The sequence below is a fragment of the Aedes albopictus genome, chromosome 2 (genome assembly GCF_035046485.1).
Source record: "Aedes albopictus strain Foshan chromosome 2, AalbF5, whole genome shotgun sequence".
Classification (NCBI taxonomy): domain Eukaryota; kingdom Metazoa; phylum Arthropoda; class Insecta; order Diptera; family Culicidae; genus Aedes; species Aedes albopictus.
Genome location: NC_085137.1, coordinates 127603866 through 127622976, shown reverse-complemented (window position 1 = coordinate 127622976; position 19111 = coordinate 127603866). Strand labels below are relative to the sequence as shown.

At 41.2% G+C, this 19111-nt stretch overlaps 1 protein-coding gene and 1 long non-coding RNA gene across 7 annotated transcripts in view; one reads left to right on the top strand and one right to left on the bottom strand.

Annotated features, from left to right (window-relative positions):
- The window catches only part of LOC109423693 (tyrosine-protein kinase Btk), a 471634-nt gene that overhangs the window by 124845 nt on the left and 327678 nt on the right, over positions 1–19111 (bottom strand). The window contains exon 1 of one of the 6 annotated variants that reach the window (XM_062850404.1): positions 8208–9837. The exons of the other annotated variants lie outside the window; for them this stretch is intronic. Within the exon in view, the coding sequence (XP_062706388.1) occupies positions 8208–8235 (28 nt within the window). The 5' untranslated portion in view covers positions 8236–9837. Of the gene's footprint in view, positions 1–8207; positions 9838–19111 lie in introns of those variants that run through there. 6 annotated transcript variants of the gene reach the window in all.
- Positions 1–19111, top strand: part of LOC134287729 (uncharacterized) — a 473313-nt gene that overhangs the window by 388580 nt on the left and 65622 nt on the right. The window lies entirely within an intron of this gene.

Sequence of the window (19111 nt, the reverse complement as noted above, 5' to 3'; positions counted from 1 at the left end):
GACTGCCCAGGCGTTGATATCTCTACCAATGACGGAACCCAATCTTGTTAGTGCGGAGGACGGTTATCTGGGAGAAGCATAGCAACTCTAGTACTACACATATTTGCTATTGCAAAGCCCTCGTTTGACGTGGAAACTATCTCTTCAACTGGAAACCGCACAGATTCCCACTAGTTTAGCCTTATCCGCCACCCAGCTCCCAGGTGTATAGGAATGCGGTACGAGTCCGGCAGCAAGACGATATTTGTACTTGACTCCAAAACTAACTGCCATAGTAACTATTGTTCAAAGGTTCAGCTGTGTGACCTGCACTACTGTTGGGTCCTTTTAAAGCCTACCGTCGCATGACCCCTCTTTGCCACGACCTTCCTCTCCGAACTTCTTGCGGAATTTGCTTATATCAAGGTCTCCACAGGCATGACTTGTGGCATTGTTCGGAGCACTTGAAGCTCGCATCTGGCGGCTCTGCCGTCTAGCTTGTTAACCTCTCCTTTTAGTAGAATATATGGGTCTTTCGCAGGGGAATTGATGCATTTGGTACATTGATCCCACACTTCTGTTTGAGGGCGACTGTGAGCTCCTCTGTATTGGTTATCTCTTCCAGAAATGTACACTGGAGAGTTTCCTCCACCATCGGGGCTCAAACATCTGCTCGGGACCTCTTGGTTTAGCGCCAGGACGTGCCTTTCTGTGCCGCCTTCAGGATGCCTCGCCGCGAGTTTTTTAAATCCAAAAATGTGCCCAGAATTGCGTTATCTCTTTTCGTTTTTGAGTTAATGAACAAAATATGGCAGGTTTCCTCAGGGTTCTCAAAAAATGGTAAAAATGTTCATTTTTAGGTCGTTTTTCGTCAATACAACCGTCAAATTTTCCAAAGAAGTCTGTCAGAAATGGCTACGAGGGCTTTAGGACATTTGGTCGAATGACATTTGGTCGAATGACGTTTGGTCGAATGACATTTAGTCGAAAGTACGTTTGGTCGAAAGGACATTTGGTCGAATGGACATTTGGTCGAAAGTTTATTTTAAGGTAACATATTTTGGGCTTAGCACATTTGGTCGAAAGATATTTGGTCGAAAGGACATTTGGTCGAATAGCAATTTAATCGTGCTTAATAATATTTGACATTAGAGAGCGAATATTATTTTCAAGTGAGTTTTCTATTGTTATTCATATTGTAAATTGTTTTCGATGGCAAGCTGTTAAAGAAGCTGACTTTCTCTGCTGACTGAAGATTTCTCCTTCTTTTCAACCTTGGCTCATCTTTCATGTTTCCTTGATTTATTACGTTTTGTGTAGATACTGACTTTTTCTTCAGAAGTTTCTCCTTCTTTTAAACATATGCTTTTCTTTCAAGTTTTTTATTTCTGCTGAAAGTGCATATTATAGTTTTGATTTTTTGTTATCACAGATTTCTCTTTCTTTTGAACATATGCTGTTCTTTAAAATTTCGTTTTTGTACTGTGTTTAAATGTTATAGCTGATGCATTTTTATTATATTTTTCCTTCTTTGAAACATAGGCTGTTCTTTCAAATTTAATAATTTCATGTATCTATTTACTGTTGATTTTTTCACCAGAGGTGCATTCTTCTTTTGAAAACATGTTCTTATTCTATACTGTGTTTCGTGTAATAGCTTTTTTTTTCATCAGAGGTTTTTCTTCTTTAGGGGGGATTGTTGAAGTTTCTAATTTGACTATGATCAGATGATGAGGTTGCAGACTCATCACATATTTTTCCTACTTTTAAACATTGACTGTTCTTCCATGCTGTATTGCATTTGAATTAAACGCGAGCCAAAAATACAATAAATGCTTTCAATTTTTTGAACAGTAGTGCCTTTAACTTCAAGAACGGTCAGACCCCAGCTCGGTTCCAAACTCTTATAGGCTCGTTCTATCGATATGCCATGCGAATAAACTGGCCCGGTCATCCGGAACTTCAGAAAATCCGGAAATGTGCTATACTAATTCACATTGTGGGAATGGCGTGTAAGAATGTGTTTATTGAAAAGTTGGAATGGCCATGACATGCCGAACATATTGCTGAATATCCTGATTTTGCGAAAACCATGGTCACCAGACAAGTTCACTCGAATATGTTCTCAAGATGCGCTTCTGAATCAAATGAGCTCAAGATAATTCAAATCTTATAAAAAAATACGGATATTTATATAACCAGTATAGTTTCGAGGATACCAGGGTATCATGCTGACAATTTTCTGCGTTCATGATAGAGCTCGCTCGCGTTCCAACTGAATAATTTTCAAATATTTCTAATCGCAGCGTGCCATGTTTGAACTTGAACGCTTTCACCTGCGTCACTACTTTCATGTTACCCTCTATTTGCATTTACAATTCTTCCGTCTGATCGCCTGTCACGGGCGCCCAAAAGTAAGAAATTGCGGTTGCGAAACTGCCGTTCTGAGTCGTAGATATTTAGGTGTGTAGATATTTAGGAAATCAATTTAATTGTTGAGCAATGTAATTACATACACTAACACTGCTTGCGAGACGTTGCGTCTGGTTTCAAGGGTGTCAATTTCTAATAGGTAACAGGCAGCGTTCTCGGTATGGCGGTAGATTTGTCTGATCTCTCTATGGAAGGTTTTGCAGGGCGTGGCGTACAAACATTCTCTGAACACTCTCCATCTGAACAATCAAGGTACGGCGTCCAGATTTCTGAGCCGAATTCAAGGGTCGAACGAACTAGGGCGTAGTATAGCGATCTCAAGCAAAGCGAACTCCTGGGTGTAGTGGTGGATGAAGGAAGGGTATTCTCTAGTTACGTATATGATCCACACGCTCGAGCACTTGTCCGGGCGTACGGGAAAAGAGCGGGATTTTTCTTCTTATTATATGAGATGACTTTTCATTTACTTACACTGAGCACCAAATGCTTTCTTGAATACCAATCTTTCAACGTGTTCAGCAGAGCTTGCAAGACGTTGCAATAAACATTAGAATCATCAGCATAGAAAACTCTTGTTCCGGGAGATAAGATCAAAGCTGCGTCGTTTATAAATAGAAAGAGCAGATGTTCAAGATTGCTACCTTTGGAACGCCCTGAAGCTCTCGGAAAAGGATGATCCATTACGACTGTGTTGTTGTCAACTATCGCATAAATAATAATGAACTGAACAAGTTTTTGCATCCAAGGACTCATTCAACCTAATATTCTCTTTCACATACAAACTACTTCAATCTAGTAGAAAGAAAATGTTGGGGTAATTGCTTGGCAATTTGAGCTGATTGAAGTTATTTGTTAAGTATGAGGTACCGATATGATCCTGAAGTTAAGTAAGATAGAAGTTATAAACCGAAGTCTTTTAATCAGTTAGTGCTTTTCGACCAAATGTTCATTCGACGAATTGTCAATTCGACTAAATGTCATATGTTTCCTCCTCCACAATATATGATTCGGCCAAATGTCCATTCGACCAAATGTCCCTTCGACCAAATGTACTTTCGACCAAACGTCATTCGACCAAACGTCATTCGACCAAACGTCATTCGACCAAATGTCTTTCGACGAAATGTCATAGATCCTCTAAACCTCTAAGCAGAATACCTTCTTCGAATGAGTGTAATCAGTTTTGTTTTGATTCCCTATAGTTATTACCAGGGCAGGGCGGATACTAAAAATGTTTGAAGAACCACCTAGTGATAACTCAAAAAATCCTAAAAATCCAAATTCCGATATTTTTTACAAAAATCAGTATCATATTTACATGGATTTCAATCAAAAACTTCATTTCCGTACGAAAAGATGAACCACTGGACCTGCCAGATGGTATAAGATAAGATTTAGAAAGACATTTTTGTCATTTTTATTTTTAACTTCGGGAAATCCCGGGAGTTTTGAAAATATGTCCCAGAACTCAGGATTTTTCAGATCTTGGAAATTCTCGGAATTAAAGTTGATGAAACTAGTGGGAAAATAAGGAACGGTTTCCAATTTTTTTGTAAAATTCATAAAGAACATTTTCCAAACATTTTTTTTCCCTAGATAATTAAATTTTATTTCGTAACTTAAAAAAAAAACATCGTTGAGGAAATTTCGCTCAGGGTATTTCTTTGAAAAATATTCGGAAACATTCAGAGTCAAATTATTTGCCGTTCTTTTTCATTTTTTTTTTTTCAACTTAGAATGTGATAGGGTGATACCAGAAATATGATCTAATGAGTGGCTCGTGATGGTCATGATAATTCACAGCACTGGTCTCGACTTTCCTTCCTCGACTTGATAGAGAATTGTATAAATTCAAGCAATCGTTGTGAGGCCATAAGTTCGAAGTTCCCGGTAGTTTTCCCTTCCTAAACTTTTCCTGTGTTTTTTGGGAGAGTGAGACAAATTCGTCTGTTAGAATCGTCCACGCATCGCGTTTTTAAAGCTCGTAAGCAGTATATTAGTGTTTACTACATTTTTGGAAGTAAATACTACTATATGAACATCGTATGAATATAAACGAGTATACTACACTGCAAATTTCGAACATACTACAAAGAGTTCTGTGTGCAGTGAATAAAAGTAGATTTCGACCGCAATTCCTCAGTTTTCTTTCAGAATTTTTCCACGTATTTGTCCCGTTTTTTTCCTTTGATTTATTTGGCGATTTTTTCATGGAGATTTGCCAGACTTTCTGTTTTTGGATTTGTCCGGGAGTGTCTTCCAAGGTGTCATCTATCCAAAGGTTTTCTCAGATTTGCTCACAAAGTTTCTTCCGAGATTGTTTTGGTATTCCTTTCAGATTTTCTACAAAAGTTTTCACAGGATCTCTGCAGGAGTTACTCCCGGGATTTCATTCTGAAGGTTTCCCAGTCTGTTCCCAGAGTTTCTTGTGGGATTCCTCACAGAGACCCTTCAAAATTTTATTTAAGTTCATTCAGGATTTTCTATATGTTGTTTTCCGGAAAAGCTTTCCAACAGTTTTCCTGGCATTTTTTCGGGATGTCTCTCAGACGCTTCCAGAGTTTCTTCCGGTATTTCCAATATGCACTCCCAGAAGTTTTTCCAAAATATCCCAGTTTTTCTTGGAATTTCTTTCAAAGTTTGTCTCGCATTTCTTCAATAGTTCTGTCTTGAATTTTCCGCAAAACTTCACCAGCATACCAAGGTATTTCTTAGGTTATCCCAAAAGGTATTCTGAAGAACACTCAAATTCCGGCAGCTACCACTGAATAAAAAAAAACACCAGAGTTCCTGAACACTTTCCGGTAGGAATTACGAGAAGCACTCTAAGTGTTTATACCAAGAAAATCTCCACGAAAAATCTCAAAAGGATGAATGCAGAAGGATGAATGCATGATGAATGGAACTCCGAAAAAAAAACTACGAGAATTTGGGAAATCCTGGATTAATACTGAAGAACTCTGAGAGACATCCCGGAAGCAAATATGTAAAAGAAAACCCACGAAAACCTTTAAGAAATATCGCGGGGGAAACTCCTGTAGCAACCCCGGGATAAACGGTAGTGGAAATGAAACGGAAATTTCATGAATAACTACTAGGAGAAACTCCTGCAGGAAATCGATGAAAACTCCAGTATAAATTCCTAAAATAACTCCTTTAGAAACTCTGTGAAATCTTCTTCTTCTTCTTCTTTATGGCTCTACGTCCCCACTGGGACTTGGCCTGCCTCGCTTCAACTTAGTGTTCTTTGAGCACTTCCACAGTTATTAATTGAAGGGCTTCCTTTGCCTGGCATTGCATGAAATTGTATATTGTGAGGCAAGTACAACGATACACTATGCCCAGGGAGTCCAGAAAATTTTCCCGACCGGAACGGGAATCGAACCCGCCGTCTCCGGATTGGCGATCCATACTCTTAACCACTAGACTAACTGGAGACCCCAAAAACTCTGTGAAATATCCCGGGAAAAACTCCTGTAAAAATCTTGAGAGATGCACTCGAAGGAATCGCGGGAAATTATTCAATAGAATTCGCCGGAAGAACTCTATGAGTAAAGTCAGCAATAGCTCCTAAACAAATTCCAAATAGAACTCCGTAAGAAACAGGGCCCATATAGCCGAGGCGGTAAACGCACGGGTATTCAGCATGACCATGCTGAGGGTGACGGGTTCGATTCCCGGTCGGTCCAGGATCTTTTCGTAAAGGAAATTTCCTTGACTTCCTTGGGCATAGAGTATCTTCGTGCCTGCCACACGATATACACATGCAAAATGGTCATTGGCAGAGGAAGCTCTCAGTTAAAAACTGTGGAAGTGCTCATTGAACACTAAGCTGAGAAGCAGGCTTTGTCCCAGTGAGGACGTTACGCCAAGAAGAGGAGAGGAGGAAGAAACATTCAAAAAAAACTTGTGAGAAGTTTCTGGACAAATCTTGAAAAACTCTGAGAGGTATCGAAAAATTCCGCGAGAACTTTAAGGTAATATCCCGGTAATATTCCTGTAAAAATCCCGGATGAAGCTCCAGAAGAAATCTCACCGAAATATCTTGAATAAATAAAAAAGGGAACTCCTGCAGAAAACCCGTGAGAAACTTTAGATGGAATCCTGGAAGGAACTCTAGTATAAATTCCAGGAATAACAAATTTCATAACTCTCGGAAGAGGCCCGGGAAAATCTCCTTATTTTTCCTCCTTCTCCTCATTCAATAGGAATTCCGAGCGAAGCTCTAACAGACATTTCGCGATTACATCTGAGTAAGATCCTGAGAAAAACTTCTGCAGATATCCCAGGAAAAATTCTGGAAGAAATTCCACGAGAATTTCCTGCAAAAAAATGCAAGAGAATCTCCAGGAAAATCCCACAACAGCTCTTGCGAGCAATAGCGGGCAAATCTCTGGAAGAAATCCTGAAAAGAAATTCAGTAGAATCTCCGTAAAAAATCCTGGAGAAATTGGTCGTAATTCATCGTAATCCTAGAATATTCCCAAAGAGCAATCTCGGAAAGAATTTCTCGAATATTAGAAACATGCCGGTAGGGATACGGAAAAAAAAACTTCTGAGAGAACTAACAACTCATGCCTCGTCGTTAATCGAGAATTAGTTGAAAGATTCGAAAGATTCCTTGCTGGTAGAAAGTAGTTCTACGCGACAACTAAATGGTGACCTGAGATAGGCTAGATTCGGAAGATTTCTTGCCACGAGTGCTTCGTTCTAAGTGAAAGGTAAACAGTGGACTGAGCGAGGCTAGGTTCGGAAGAGTTCTAGTCGGGAGTGCATTGTTGGAAGTGCAAACGAACAATTAAGTGAGCGCGGCTAGTCATTGTTGAGAATACTCACTTGCAAGAGTGATACTGGCTTGCTTCTATCTCAGTCCAGAAGCATGCTATCAAAAATGATGTTTGAAGAGCTTTTAGATTGTAGTTTAATCTAAAAGTTTGCCGAATAAAGTAAAGATCGCAGACGCATACCAAAGTTGTGAGATAGCTGTGAGTACGAGGTGAGTAAAATTCGTGTAATTCATACTCACCTTGTGTTCACAGCTCTCTCTCACGGTTTTGGTATGCGTTTGCAACCTTTACTTTATTCGGCAAACTTTTAGATTAAACTACAATCTAAAAGTCCTTCAAACATCATTTTTTGATAGCATGCTTCTGGATTGAGATAGAAGCAAGTGAGTATAACTTTTCGCAAGTGAGTATTCCCAACACTGCGGCTAGTTTCGGAAAATTTATTGCCGAGAGACCATTGTTCAAGGCGAAAAGTAAACAGTGACATGAAAGCAACCCGAGTCGGAAGATTTTTTGCCGAGATAGAATTGTTCAGCACGAAAAGGTAAGTTTCGGTAGAACACCAGCTGGGAGTGAGTTATACAGTTCGGAAATGAAACAGTGGTGTAAGCGAGCTTAGGTTCCGGAGGGTTCTTAGATGAGGGTGCGTGTCCGAAGATAAAAATGAATATTAGTGTGAAAGCGACTAGATTTAGATGATTTGTTGCCAGTAGAAAATTGTTCGACGCGAAAAGTAATCAGTGGCCTGAGCGGAGCTAGATTCGGAAGATTCCTAGCCTAAAGTGCGTTGCTCTAAGCGAAAGGTAAAGAGTGAGAATATGTGCAGATAGTTTTGATAGATTCCATGCAGATTTCTAAATATTATTCAATTCAGTATGTCAAGAAATTTGAAGAAATGCACTATAAGGTACTACCCTGTGAGTATGAATAGTATACTATTATCCAATAAGTTCAAATCAATGCAATTATCCAAAGCTATAATGTAAGTTATTATAAGAAAAGAATTACCAGATCTTCTAGCAGACAGTAGCATCATTGCACCCTGGAATAAACCAGCAAACTCGGTGGCGGCTTCAAGGCAGCCCTTGCTCCGCCCCTTTCCCTGCAGCACCTCGTCTCCTTCAATAATCCACTTGTTCGAAACGATTCACTTCTGCGGTTATAATTCAAGGTGATGAGGTGGTTTCTGTATTGCTGCTGTTCACTACACACAAAACACTTGTTCAACCAGAAGGTACCAGAAGATAACAACGACGTTGTTGGCTTGTTGGAGCGTTGGGAACACCTCTTCGTTTGATCAAATCGAACTTACTTATTACAAGGAAGTGTAATCACCGTACTTTTCCGAACACAAAAACCTTTCTTCCCTTCACACTATGGTGCTAGTTTCACTTCATTTATCAATCACCAACTGCACGGCATGGCACCTGGCAAACGAGCGCGCGCGATCCTGTAAAAAAGGTTTGTAGTGCGCGGCGGTATAAAATTGATTAGACTGGCCGCACTGAATCGCTGTATTGTGCTCTTGATCGTCAATTATGTTTCACTTCTTGCCTCTATCGCGCGGGTCTGTCGTTTAGGTAACAATAAAACACGGGTAAAAACATAAATCAACTTCAGCGAGTTACTTCATCGGATCTGCCGTCCATCCGCAGCAGTAATTACACTATTTTGCAGTTTCACTTAATTGAGGAAACAAACAGTTAAGAGCATCCAACAGCTCAGCAGTCAGTGTGTCATTTGGCGCCACTGATTGGCGTAACTTCACCAAACTCGAAATCAACTCAACGACGACGTTCTCTGGTGCGTCCCTGAGTCACTGTCGCACACTACCTTCCGCAAAACCCCCCCTCGAACCACAAACAGGCTCCCTACAGAACTACAGAACTTAGAACTTGTTCCGAATATCCGAGGCAACACATCCACCGTCGCCGTATAGGATCGTCGATCACGGCCACTCGATGGGATCGCTCGTTCGAGACTACTTTCGCTTTTGCAGTGCAAGACTTCGTGCGCACGATTCCACCACACTACCACCGCGCACTCACTTTACCCACCACCACCACTAGCATCAGCAGCAGCAGCTCATCGGAGTCCGCGGAAATCTACTCGGACGGAGCTGCGGTGCTAGTCAACCGTAATTTGAAGAGGCCACCCCGTACCGACGACGCCGCGCGCGCACACCGCCGAAACAAAAATCGGTTCAGTTTCTCAAAAACAGAAACAAAAAAATTACGATCCAAATTGTAGGCTACTCGGGCGCGATTTACCGAAAAGTGAGCTGGCTCACGTAACGATCGCGATCGACGCTGCTGAAACTCAAACTCAAACAGCTGAAAACTTATGGCGGATACCGAGGTACACGAGATGGAACGCGTCCGCACGATCCGGAACGTTGTACACCAATGTAAATATGGTTTTTCTCCTAGGAGTTTTCCTTTATGGCGATGCGATGCGACGCGACCGACACGAAGGTTTTGTTGTTGGGTGGTGTGCGCCTCTGAGGCTGAAAGCTGAAATCTAGCGCCCTAGCGGATGGATCGGATGGTTTAGTGAGACGGGTGCTTCGTGAGCTTCTGTGTACAAACTAGCAATTCTGTGCAAACGATCTCCGGACAGGGGTGATACTGCGAGGGGGTAATAGTAGCTGAGAGAGGAGATAGATCATGAGAATTTTTGTTCCGAAATGATGAATCAGATCATAATCCATTTTTAAAATTGAACAAATGGGACTTCTGAACATTTTTACAATAAGCTCTAATGTTCGCCTATTGTTGACTACTATTCATATGTAACAGTTTCTGTAAATCTTTTTAGATAACACTCAGGTATTCTCTGAAATCACCTAAAACACCCTGAGGCGCATTCAAACGCCTTGTAAACCCTCTTAAACATACTTGAAACAACATTCTTAAAAGTGTTCTGAAACCTCCGATAGCAACTTCGAAACCCCTTGAAGCCCCCTGAAACCCATGAAACGCTTTGAAACCCCTATGAAAACTTCTTGCAACACCTTTGAAAACCTTCTGAAGCACTCTGAAAATAATCAGGAATCCCAATAAAATCCCTAAAACCATCTGAAACGTCTTGAAACGCCTTCAAATGCATTGAAACCCCCTAAAACATCCATTGAACTATCTTGAAAGCATTATGCAACTCCCAGAAAAAAACTTTAAATTTGAAACCCATTAAAATGCCTTTAAACCCTTCTGAAACCGCTTAAAACTCCCTAAAGCCATCCATAGCCCCACAAAAGCTCCGAAAATCTCACAGAAACCCGCTTAAAGTTCCTGAATAGTTTTAAACCCCTCTAAAATCCCTTTGAAGCTCCTATGACAGCCCCCTCAAACCACATGAAAATCCCCAGTAACCTTCTGCAATCCCCTGAAACATCTTGAGACGTCTTGAAACGCCTTGTCACCCTTCTGAGAAATCTTCTTGAAGGGATTCGGAAACCTGCGAAAACCATTTCAAAACCCCCTGAAGACATCTGAAATCCCTCTGAAACCCCTTGCAGCACCCTGGAAAGCCCCCTGAAAACAATCAGGAATCCTTTTTAAACCATCTTTAACGTCTTGAACCGCCTTGATTATTATGGAACCTCCACAAACCACTGCGAAACCATGAAATTCCTTGAAACGCCTTGAAACCCTTTTGAAAACCTTTCACAGCTCCCTAGAATGCGCTGAAATCCCCCAGAAAACCTCTCAGACACCTCCTGAAATGTCTTGAAATGCCTTGAAATCCCTCTGAAGCCTCTTGACTTCCAAAAAAACCAGTAAAATTTCCTAAATTCCCTCGAAAACCCCCTGAAGTCCTCTGAAACACCTTAGAAATGCATTGAAACGCTTCTGAAAACCTCTTGAAACTTCCATGAAAGCCTTTACTTTTAGGACCCCCATGAACTGTCTTGAAACACCTCGAAACTCACCTGAAAGCCTCTTGAAACTCCCTTAATGACTCTCAAAACTCCTGTTAAATTTTCCGTATAACCTGTTAGAAATCCCACAAAGAGCCTTTCAACACACCGAAACCCCTTGAAACTACTTTGAAAGCCCCTTGAAAGCTGTCAGAAACCACCAAAGCCCAGCCAAACGTTTTGAAATGCCTTGGAACCCTAAACCTCTAAAAGATGCCTGAAGCCTTCTTGAATGCATCTGAAACCTATGGGAACCACTTTCAAATCTCTATGAAACCCCTTGAAACTACCTGAAACCGCTTGAAGCGCGTTGAAATACTTTATAAACCTTCTAAAAGCACCTTGAAACTCTTTTGTAAGCCCTATAAAATCTCTTGAAGTCCCCGAAAATTCTTTGAACCTCCTTACAAACTTGAAGGCTACTTTAAACCCCCCTGATCTCCCAAATATTACTCTGAAACCCCTATGAAATACCTTGAAACCCCCTGAAATCGCATGAAACATCATGAAACTTCATGAAACGCTGTGAAATGTTTCGAAACCTCTCTGAAAACTTCTTGACATCCTTCTGGAAGCCCTCTGAAATCCCCTGGAACATCTTGAAACATCTACATCTCCCTTAAAACTCACTTGAAGGACCCCTAAAAGCCCTTGAATTCACGAAAATCACTCAGAAACCCCCAAGATACGCACTGAAACTCTCCTGAATCACTCCTGAACTTAAAAGACCTCTTAAACACCTCCGATATCATGAAAATTTTACAACCTAACATCCCATAAAACGACTTGAAGTGCTTCGATCCCCTCTGAAAACCCCTTGAAGCTCTTCTGAAAGCACCCTGAAACTTGCTGATGCCCCCGGGAACCCCTTTGGAGCCCCCTGAAACATCTTGAAACAGCTTGTAGCCCTTCTGAAACTCCCTTGAAACTCACTTCAATACTCGCTAACATCACCTTGAACTTCCAGAAATCGCTCCGAAAGATCCCCCTAAAACACCTTAATACGCCTTCAAACTCTTCTGAAACATCCCTAAACTATAAAGTTCTCTGAAACTCCTGAAACCCCTCTCCCATAGCCCTGCCAAACGTCTTGAAAAGCCTCTAAAACTTGTCTGAAACTTTCTTGAAAGCATCCTGAAACCAACGGAAATTACTTCCAGCTCCCCATGAAACCTATCGAAATCACCAGAAACCGCCTGAAACGCGTTGAAATGCTTTGCAAACCTTCTGAAAGTATCTTGAAACTCTTTTGAAAGCTCTATGAAACCTTTTGAAACCCCCCGAAAACCCTTTGCAACTCCTTATAAACTTGAAAGCTACCTTTACCCTTCCAGGACGGTTGGGTCATTTGCACCTCGCTGACGCGTTTTACAGCGGCGAGTTTGGTGAAAAAAGTCGTCCCGAAGGAGTTAAACCCCCTTGATCTCCCAAAAACCACTCTGAAACCTATCATGAAACACCCACGAAGCACCCAAAACATTACTTGAAAGAAAAACCCGGTTGGATTTAGAAGTTTTAGGGGCCATTTAAGGTGCTCAGGAAGTTCCGGAGAGATTTCAAGGGATTTCGGGGGTTTCAAAGGGTTTTGAGGAGTTTGATGAGCCCAAGTAGCAATGATTGCTGAACAGTGAGAGTATTAGCTGAACAATGGTTGGTTTATGGTGCTAGCTAAACATAATGACAGCTGAATATTGGTCTGAAGTATGGCTTTTTCAACATACATAGATGACTGAATATCAAGTTGAATAGAATATTATTCATCTGGATAACCAGTTCTAAGCCATACACCAACATGCAGAATTAATCATCTGTTGTTCAACCTTTGATCAAATAATTTTCGACAGCTGACTCAAGCATGGTTTTCGTGAAGTCTACATCGCTTCTTCAGTCCTCAATACAGACTTAGTACAACTTAGTGACTATGAATCTGGAGGCCCGAGTTCAATTCCCAGTTTTCCCACAGATCAACTTATACATTCGTAAACATTTCTCCTGGAAATACACGCAAATAATGGTAAAAACAGGCTCACGAAAGTGTTGTTATTTTATTTTTACACAATTATTAAATATACATAATTGATTACTGATTAAGTGCATATTAAGCCTCAAATTAGCCTTCCAATGAACCTCAGATCAGCTAAAGGTTGAATAAAATCACCAAAATTAGATGTTTAGGAGCTGAATAAAGGATTGTACCTCTTGTACTCAGCTTTTGTTCAAATGAAGGCTGATTTAAAATAGTTGAAGAAACGTTTGTACAGTATTAAATTGTTACCTGGAAGGTGTCAATCAATCCAGGCGATTTCTAAGGGGTTTCATAGAATTTCACAGGATCTAGGAGCCATTTCTGGGATTTCAAGAATTTTCACTGGCGTTTCAGGGGCTTCAACAGCAATTCTCTAGGTTTCAGGTTAAGATTTCAGGTTTCATGCTCACTTGGTATTTTAAAGCGGTCCAGTACACAGGAACCTCTTACTATGCCATTGGCCAGAACAGGTCTTGCTCCTGGCATTTGAGATGGGGCCAAGAGGGTTTCCAGAAAGTTCCCAGAGAACCCAAAAAAAAAGGAGGTTTCAAGTGGTTTCAGGGGCGTTTCAGGAGCCCGTTAAGTGCGTTCCGTCTGGTTTCGTTGACGTTTTAATGGGATTACGGAGACTCCAGGAGCGTTTCGATAGTATTAGCGAGTTTTAAGGACCTCTCAAGGTGTTTTAGGGGCGATTCGGGAGAACTGGGGTCTCAGTAGGATTTAAAGGGCGATGTATGGGATTTCAAGAGCATTTTAAGGCATTTCAGAGAGTTTCAGTGGGTTTCAGAAACGTTTTAAAAGCGTTGTGAGAGGCTTGAAGGGCGTTCGATAACATTTCAGGAGCGCTTTGAGAGATGTTCAGGTGCCCCTCAGGGGGTTTCTGCAGCCTTTTAACGTGAAGATATGACGAAGCCACACCCCGAATTATTAAGAGTACAATGCTGAAGAACCAATCTGAAGCGGGTAATCAATCGGTCAACTTTTTAGCGCAAACCGTTAATTGGTTGTTTGTATTTGATCTCTTGAAAATTCATAGTGTGGCTTCATCATATCGGCAACCTGCAGCACCACGCTAATGCGGAGTACAAAAAGCGAGATTTTTTCAAAGTGTAAAATACAACAGCGCGATCGCTCGAGGGTTAAAGGCATTCCAGGGGGTTTCAGGGGCATTTCAAATAGGGGCGTTTCAATGAGATTATGGACACTTCAGAGGCGTTTCAAGGGATTTCAGGGGCGTTTAAATAGGTTTTGCAGGTTTTTGTGAAGGGGTATCTAAAATGCCTCCGAAATCCACTTAAACCTCCTTGGACCTCATGTTTCACACCTGGTACCCTCCAAAACCCCCAAAAACGCTTGCGTAACGCCTCCGAAACCTACCGAAAAATCTGTAAAACTTCCACAAATACCTCCAAAATCTCCCGAATATCTTCTCGGCCGTTATGTAGCGCACTTTTAACCTCTTAAATCCCTGAAAACGCCTACCTAACATCTCTGTAACCCACCGAAAGTCTTCGGAATCTGCCTGAAATGCCCCCGAAAGCCCCCTAAAATCTCCTCGGATCCCTTGTCCCTGTCACCCTCCGAAACATCTGTAAATGCCTACGTCACGCTTCTAAAGCCCGCCGAAAATTCTCAGAAACTTCCTGAAATGTTACTGAAATCCCCCCAAAACTCTCTCGGAACCCATGTAACGCACGTGAGATCCCTCGAAACCCCCGAAAACACCTGCGTAACGCCGCTAAAGCCCGTAATCTGGAACTTCCATCAATGCCCCCTAAAACGCTACTGAGACCTCCTGGAAATCTCTTGGAAACCCCTGAAATCTCCTGACCCCTTGACCCATCCCGAGCAGGAGAAAATAGCTGAAGAATAACTAACTCAGGTATGGAAAACCGAATACCTACAACCTGAATGAGGTATTAAGTAGCCCTGCATAAGAGGTAAAATACCTAAAATAATAACTGGTGTATATTCTATGCATAACAAGTGAATAATGACATCAGGTATGGCAATACCTAAATAATAATCGGAGATTTTTCCATACAAATAGCGATTTTTCCATAATTTAATAATACCTCAATCAGTCCTCAACACCAAACCAATAACTCGTTAAGGTATTTCATCAATACCTACAAAATACCTAAATAAATTATTTTCAATGCCTGTATAACCGACCAATACCTTGTCTTGGTATGATACCTGACTTTGGTATGCTCCAGTTATGTGGCAGTTATTCATTCCTGCTCGGGATAACACGCCCCTGTAGTGCCACTTTGATTCTCCTGGGACACCTCTTCAAACGCTCCCTGAGATTTCCCGGTACTTCATGAAGCCTCCTGGGACCGTTTTGAAGTGTCCCTAGCATTATTTGACACCTTCCGAACTCCATGAAACGCCCCTTGGAGATTCTCTGGAGACCCCCTTGAAACGCCCTTGAATCCCCCTGGAACCCCCAAGAGACCCACTGAATCCCCTGGCACCCCTTTGAAACGCTCTTGAGACCTCCTGGTATCCCCTGAAACCCCTTGGGACTCCCTGGGTTTCCAGGAGGTTATAAAATGCCACCCTATAGTGCTGACTCCGTCGGAAACACTTCTATCTAAACCCTATTAAAAGCATCCGAAAATACTTAAATCTTCCTAAAACAAATCTGAAATCCTTTTGTACAAACTCTTCCTTCCCCCCTCCCCCTTTCTTGGCCGCCTTTGTAACCTTCTAAAGCTCATCTATCGCTATTCTTCTAAACGTGAAATTCATGAATGGTCTTAAATAATTTTATTAGCTATTTTTGAAACACTATACAGGGTTTCGAACTACTTGGGCACCCGCGTCAATTCCCGGCACCTCACGGCAAAACAAATGAAAATATCACTTGCCGCATATTTTCCAAACGCACTCCCGTGGGTAATCATCCTCCGCAACATTTCCGCAACGGGATCCACAGGCAAGTGCTCAAATCAACTATTACACGCAGACGAGTGAACTTGGACTACACGAAGATGGGTGCCGAAGTGATTTCTCATATGATTTGATTTTGCTGGAAGTTCAGCACTGGTACCGGGGATTGGCGCTGCACTATAGGTGCAGCAAACTCCTTCAAAATCAACTTTCCGGCCGAAAATCTTCACAACGATCACTGTTAACAACAAGTTCACGCAATAAGGTATCTGATTCAGATGAAAGAAGTGGACGAAAACGGTCGTTCCGTTTTTAATTTAGGTAATGCACAATTTTGTTTACCTGTAGTGCCGGGAATGGGATCAAAAACCCTACTAAAGCACTGAATTGTCCCTTTAAAAATCCGTTTTTTTTCTCTGCCTTCAACACCGACTCTACTTTTTGAACTCAAGTATTTCTGACGGAGTTCAGAGACGTTTCAGGGACGTTGCCCCTTAGGCCCATGACCCTTGTAGAAGCGTTTCCAGGGTTACAGGGATTTCAGGGCCGTTTCAGAGGCGTTTTAGTGACCTCGTGGGCTTTCAGGGGTTTTTCAGATAATGTTTCAAGTCTCAGGAGATTTCAATTGATTTCAGGGCTTCGAAAGCAGGTGTGTCAGGGACGTTTTAAGTGACTTAAGAAAGGTATCAGGGGCATTTCAGCGGGCGGTTTAATGGGCCTCAGCAGGTTTCAGGAGATTCAAGGGATGTAAGGGGCATTTCAGGGACTTCCAGGGGGTCTTCAGGAAGTTTCCGGATGTTTTGAGGGGAAACTCTGGAGCATTTAACGACTTCTCAACGGCGTCATGACGTTTCAGGAATCTCAGGAGGTTTTAAGCACTGAATCCTTCTGAATTGCTTTTTAAATCTTATTAGGAACCGCCTATAATTACCCGAGTAGAGGAAAAAAACTCAATAAAAGCATATGCAGATCGAAAAGTGATATAGGTGTGTGACGTTTCGGCCTGAGGATTTGACCTTTTTCAAAGGTCATAGTGTCTACCGGTTCTCGTCTTTGGGGTTTTTGCATACAGAATGCTCTTCTGGGTTGCTTTTCATGTATACGTGTTGTTATTTTAAATTTTTAATTTCATATAATTCACTGTGCACTGGTAATCACTGTTTTGAATGAAAGAAAGTCGTCGTGACAGTGCACAGTGTATTATATAAAATTAAAAATCTAAAATAACAACACGTATACATGAAAAGCAACCCAGAAGAGCATTTCTTGTACCTCAAAAACAATAGACGGTAGACACTATGACCTTTGAAAAAGGCCAAGTTTCCAGGCCAATACGCTAGAATGTAGATTAAAATCTTTCTTGATTCGAAGACTGAGAAACCCATCCCCCTTTCCATGATGTTCAGTACGTTTACCTCTTTTATCAATCAAACCAATACCGCGTTTTGCTCGTCAGTGCTTAACCTCTGCTCGGGTATTGTGTTTACCATATACAATTTAAGATACTCATTCTTAGAACACTTTGACGACAAAAGCAAAGAATAGTATCTAGAGATATCCCCACACAACTCTCTCGAACCGTAAGCTTGTCTTGTTTTAGTCTCACGTAGTAAAACTACATCCGTAGACCACTACTTTGTCGCTAATCTCCTTATTAGTCCAGAGAACCAGCCCCGAACAAACCTATTGAAACGCCTCAAAAACCACTCTGTATATCCGCCTCTATTGGTGCCTTGAAACCCCATAAAACCTCCCCGTAACGTTCAGAACCGCACTTAAAACTCCCTAACATCCTCATAAATTTCCCTTAAACTCCCCTCAAACCCCCTACAAACCCCTGCTTTTATGCTATCATTCTCCTGAAAACCCTCTTACATTCCAAACCCTCAAGACCAAGAGCTGTTTTTTAATCTCATCTCTGTGAAAAAAATCCAAAATTTGCGTCTTCTCTTCGGAGGCGGTTCCATGAAATCTTCCAGAAAGTTCTCCGGGCCATTTCCAGCAACTACAGTTGCTGGGATTTTCCAGGAATTCATACCTACCGAAATTTCTCCATGAATTCCTGTTGTGTTACCTAATGGATTCCTGCTCGGACTCCCCCAGAATTTTCTGCTGAAATTTGCAAAAAAAACATATCAGTGATTCCACTAGGAATTTCTTCCGGGATTCGTCTAGTAATTTCTACAATAAGTTTCCTAGTGATTGCTACAAGAATTCCTCTAGGAATTCCTTCAGAGATTTATCCAGGACTTCCTCTAGAAATTTATACAGGGAATCTTCTGTGGATTCCTCCAAGGATTCCTGCAAAATTTCTCCAGGGGATAATCTGGTTATTCTGCTAGAGATTTCTCCAGGGACCTCTCTATGATTTTCTCCTGGAATTCCTTTAGTGATTTCTCCAGGTACTTTTGTAGATATTTCTCTAAAGATTCACCGAAGATTTTCTCCACGGATATTTCTAGCGATTAATCCAGAAAATTCACAAGAGTTTCTTTCGATTCGTGAATATTAGCCTCTCATGTCAAATTATATTATAAACTTTTTTTTAATCTAAGAAAATCTCAGAAGCAAACGATTTGAAGGGATTTTTTTAATAACCTTGTTTTGCCGACCGGTTTCGGGCTCGATGCAACCCATTGACAGGACGATGTTCCAATAATTACGTAGAGTCTACATTATTCCATTCTTATATTTTTTTAAATAACTTACTGTATTCATCCTTAAACACTTGTATCGTTAGCAGACCACTCACCTGAAATGAATAAAAAAAGAATAAAACATTAGAAAATGAAAATTATGATTCAATTTGGGCTGAAGGAATAGTAAATTTGTTAAAAAATTCACTTTATCCGAGTGTATTTGATTCCCCCTCCCACGACCTAACCGACTTCAACCCTGATCTATTCCATCTTTTTTTTTTGTTCTTCTACCAGCCAGAAACCCGAGCAAAGTCTAACAACAAAATGATAGTAAATCGAAAACACGATTTGTAATCAGCAGCAACTTGATATCACATTTTGATAGCAGATTGTCTTGATTCAATTTGATTTCAAATTTTGATTTCGTTTT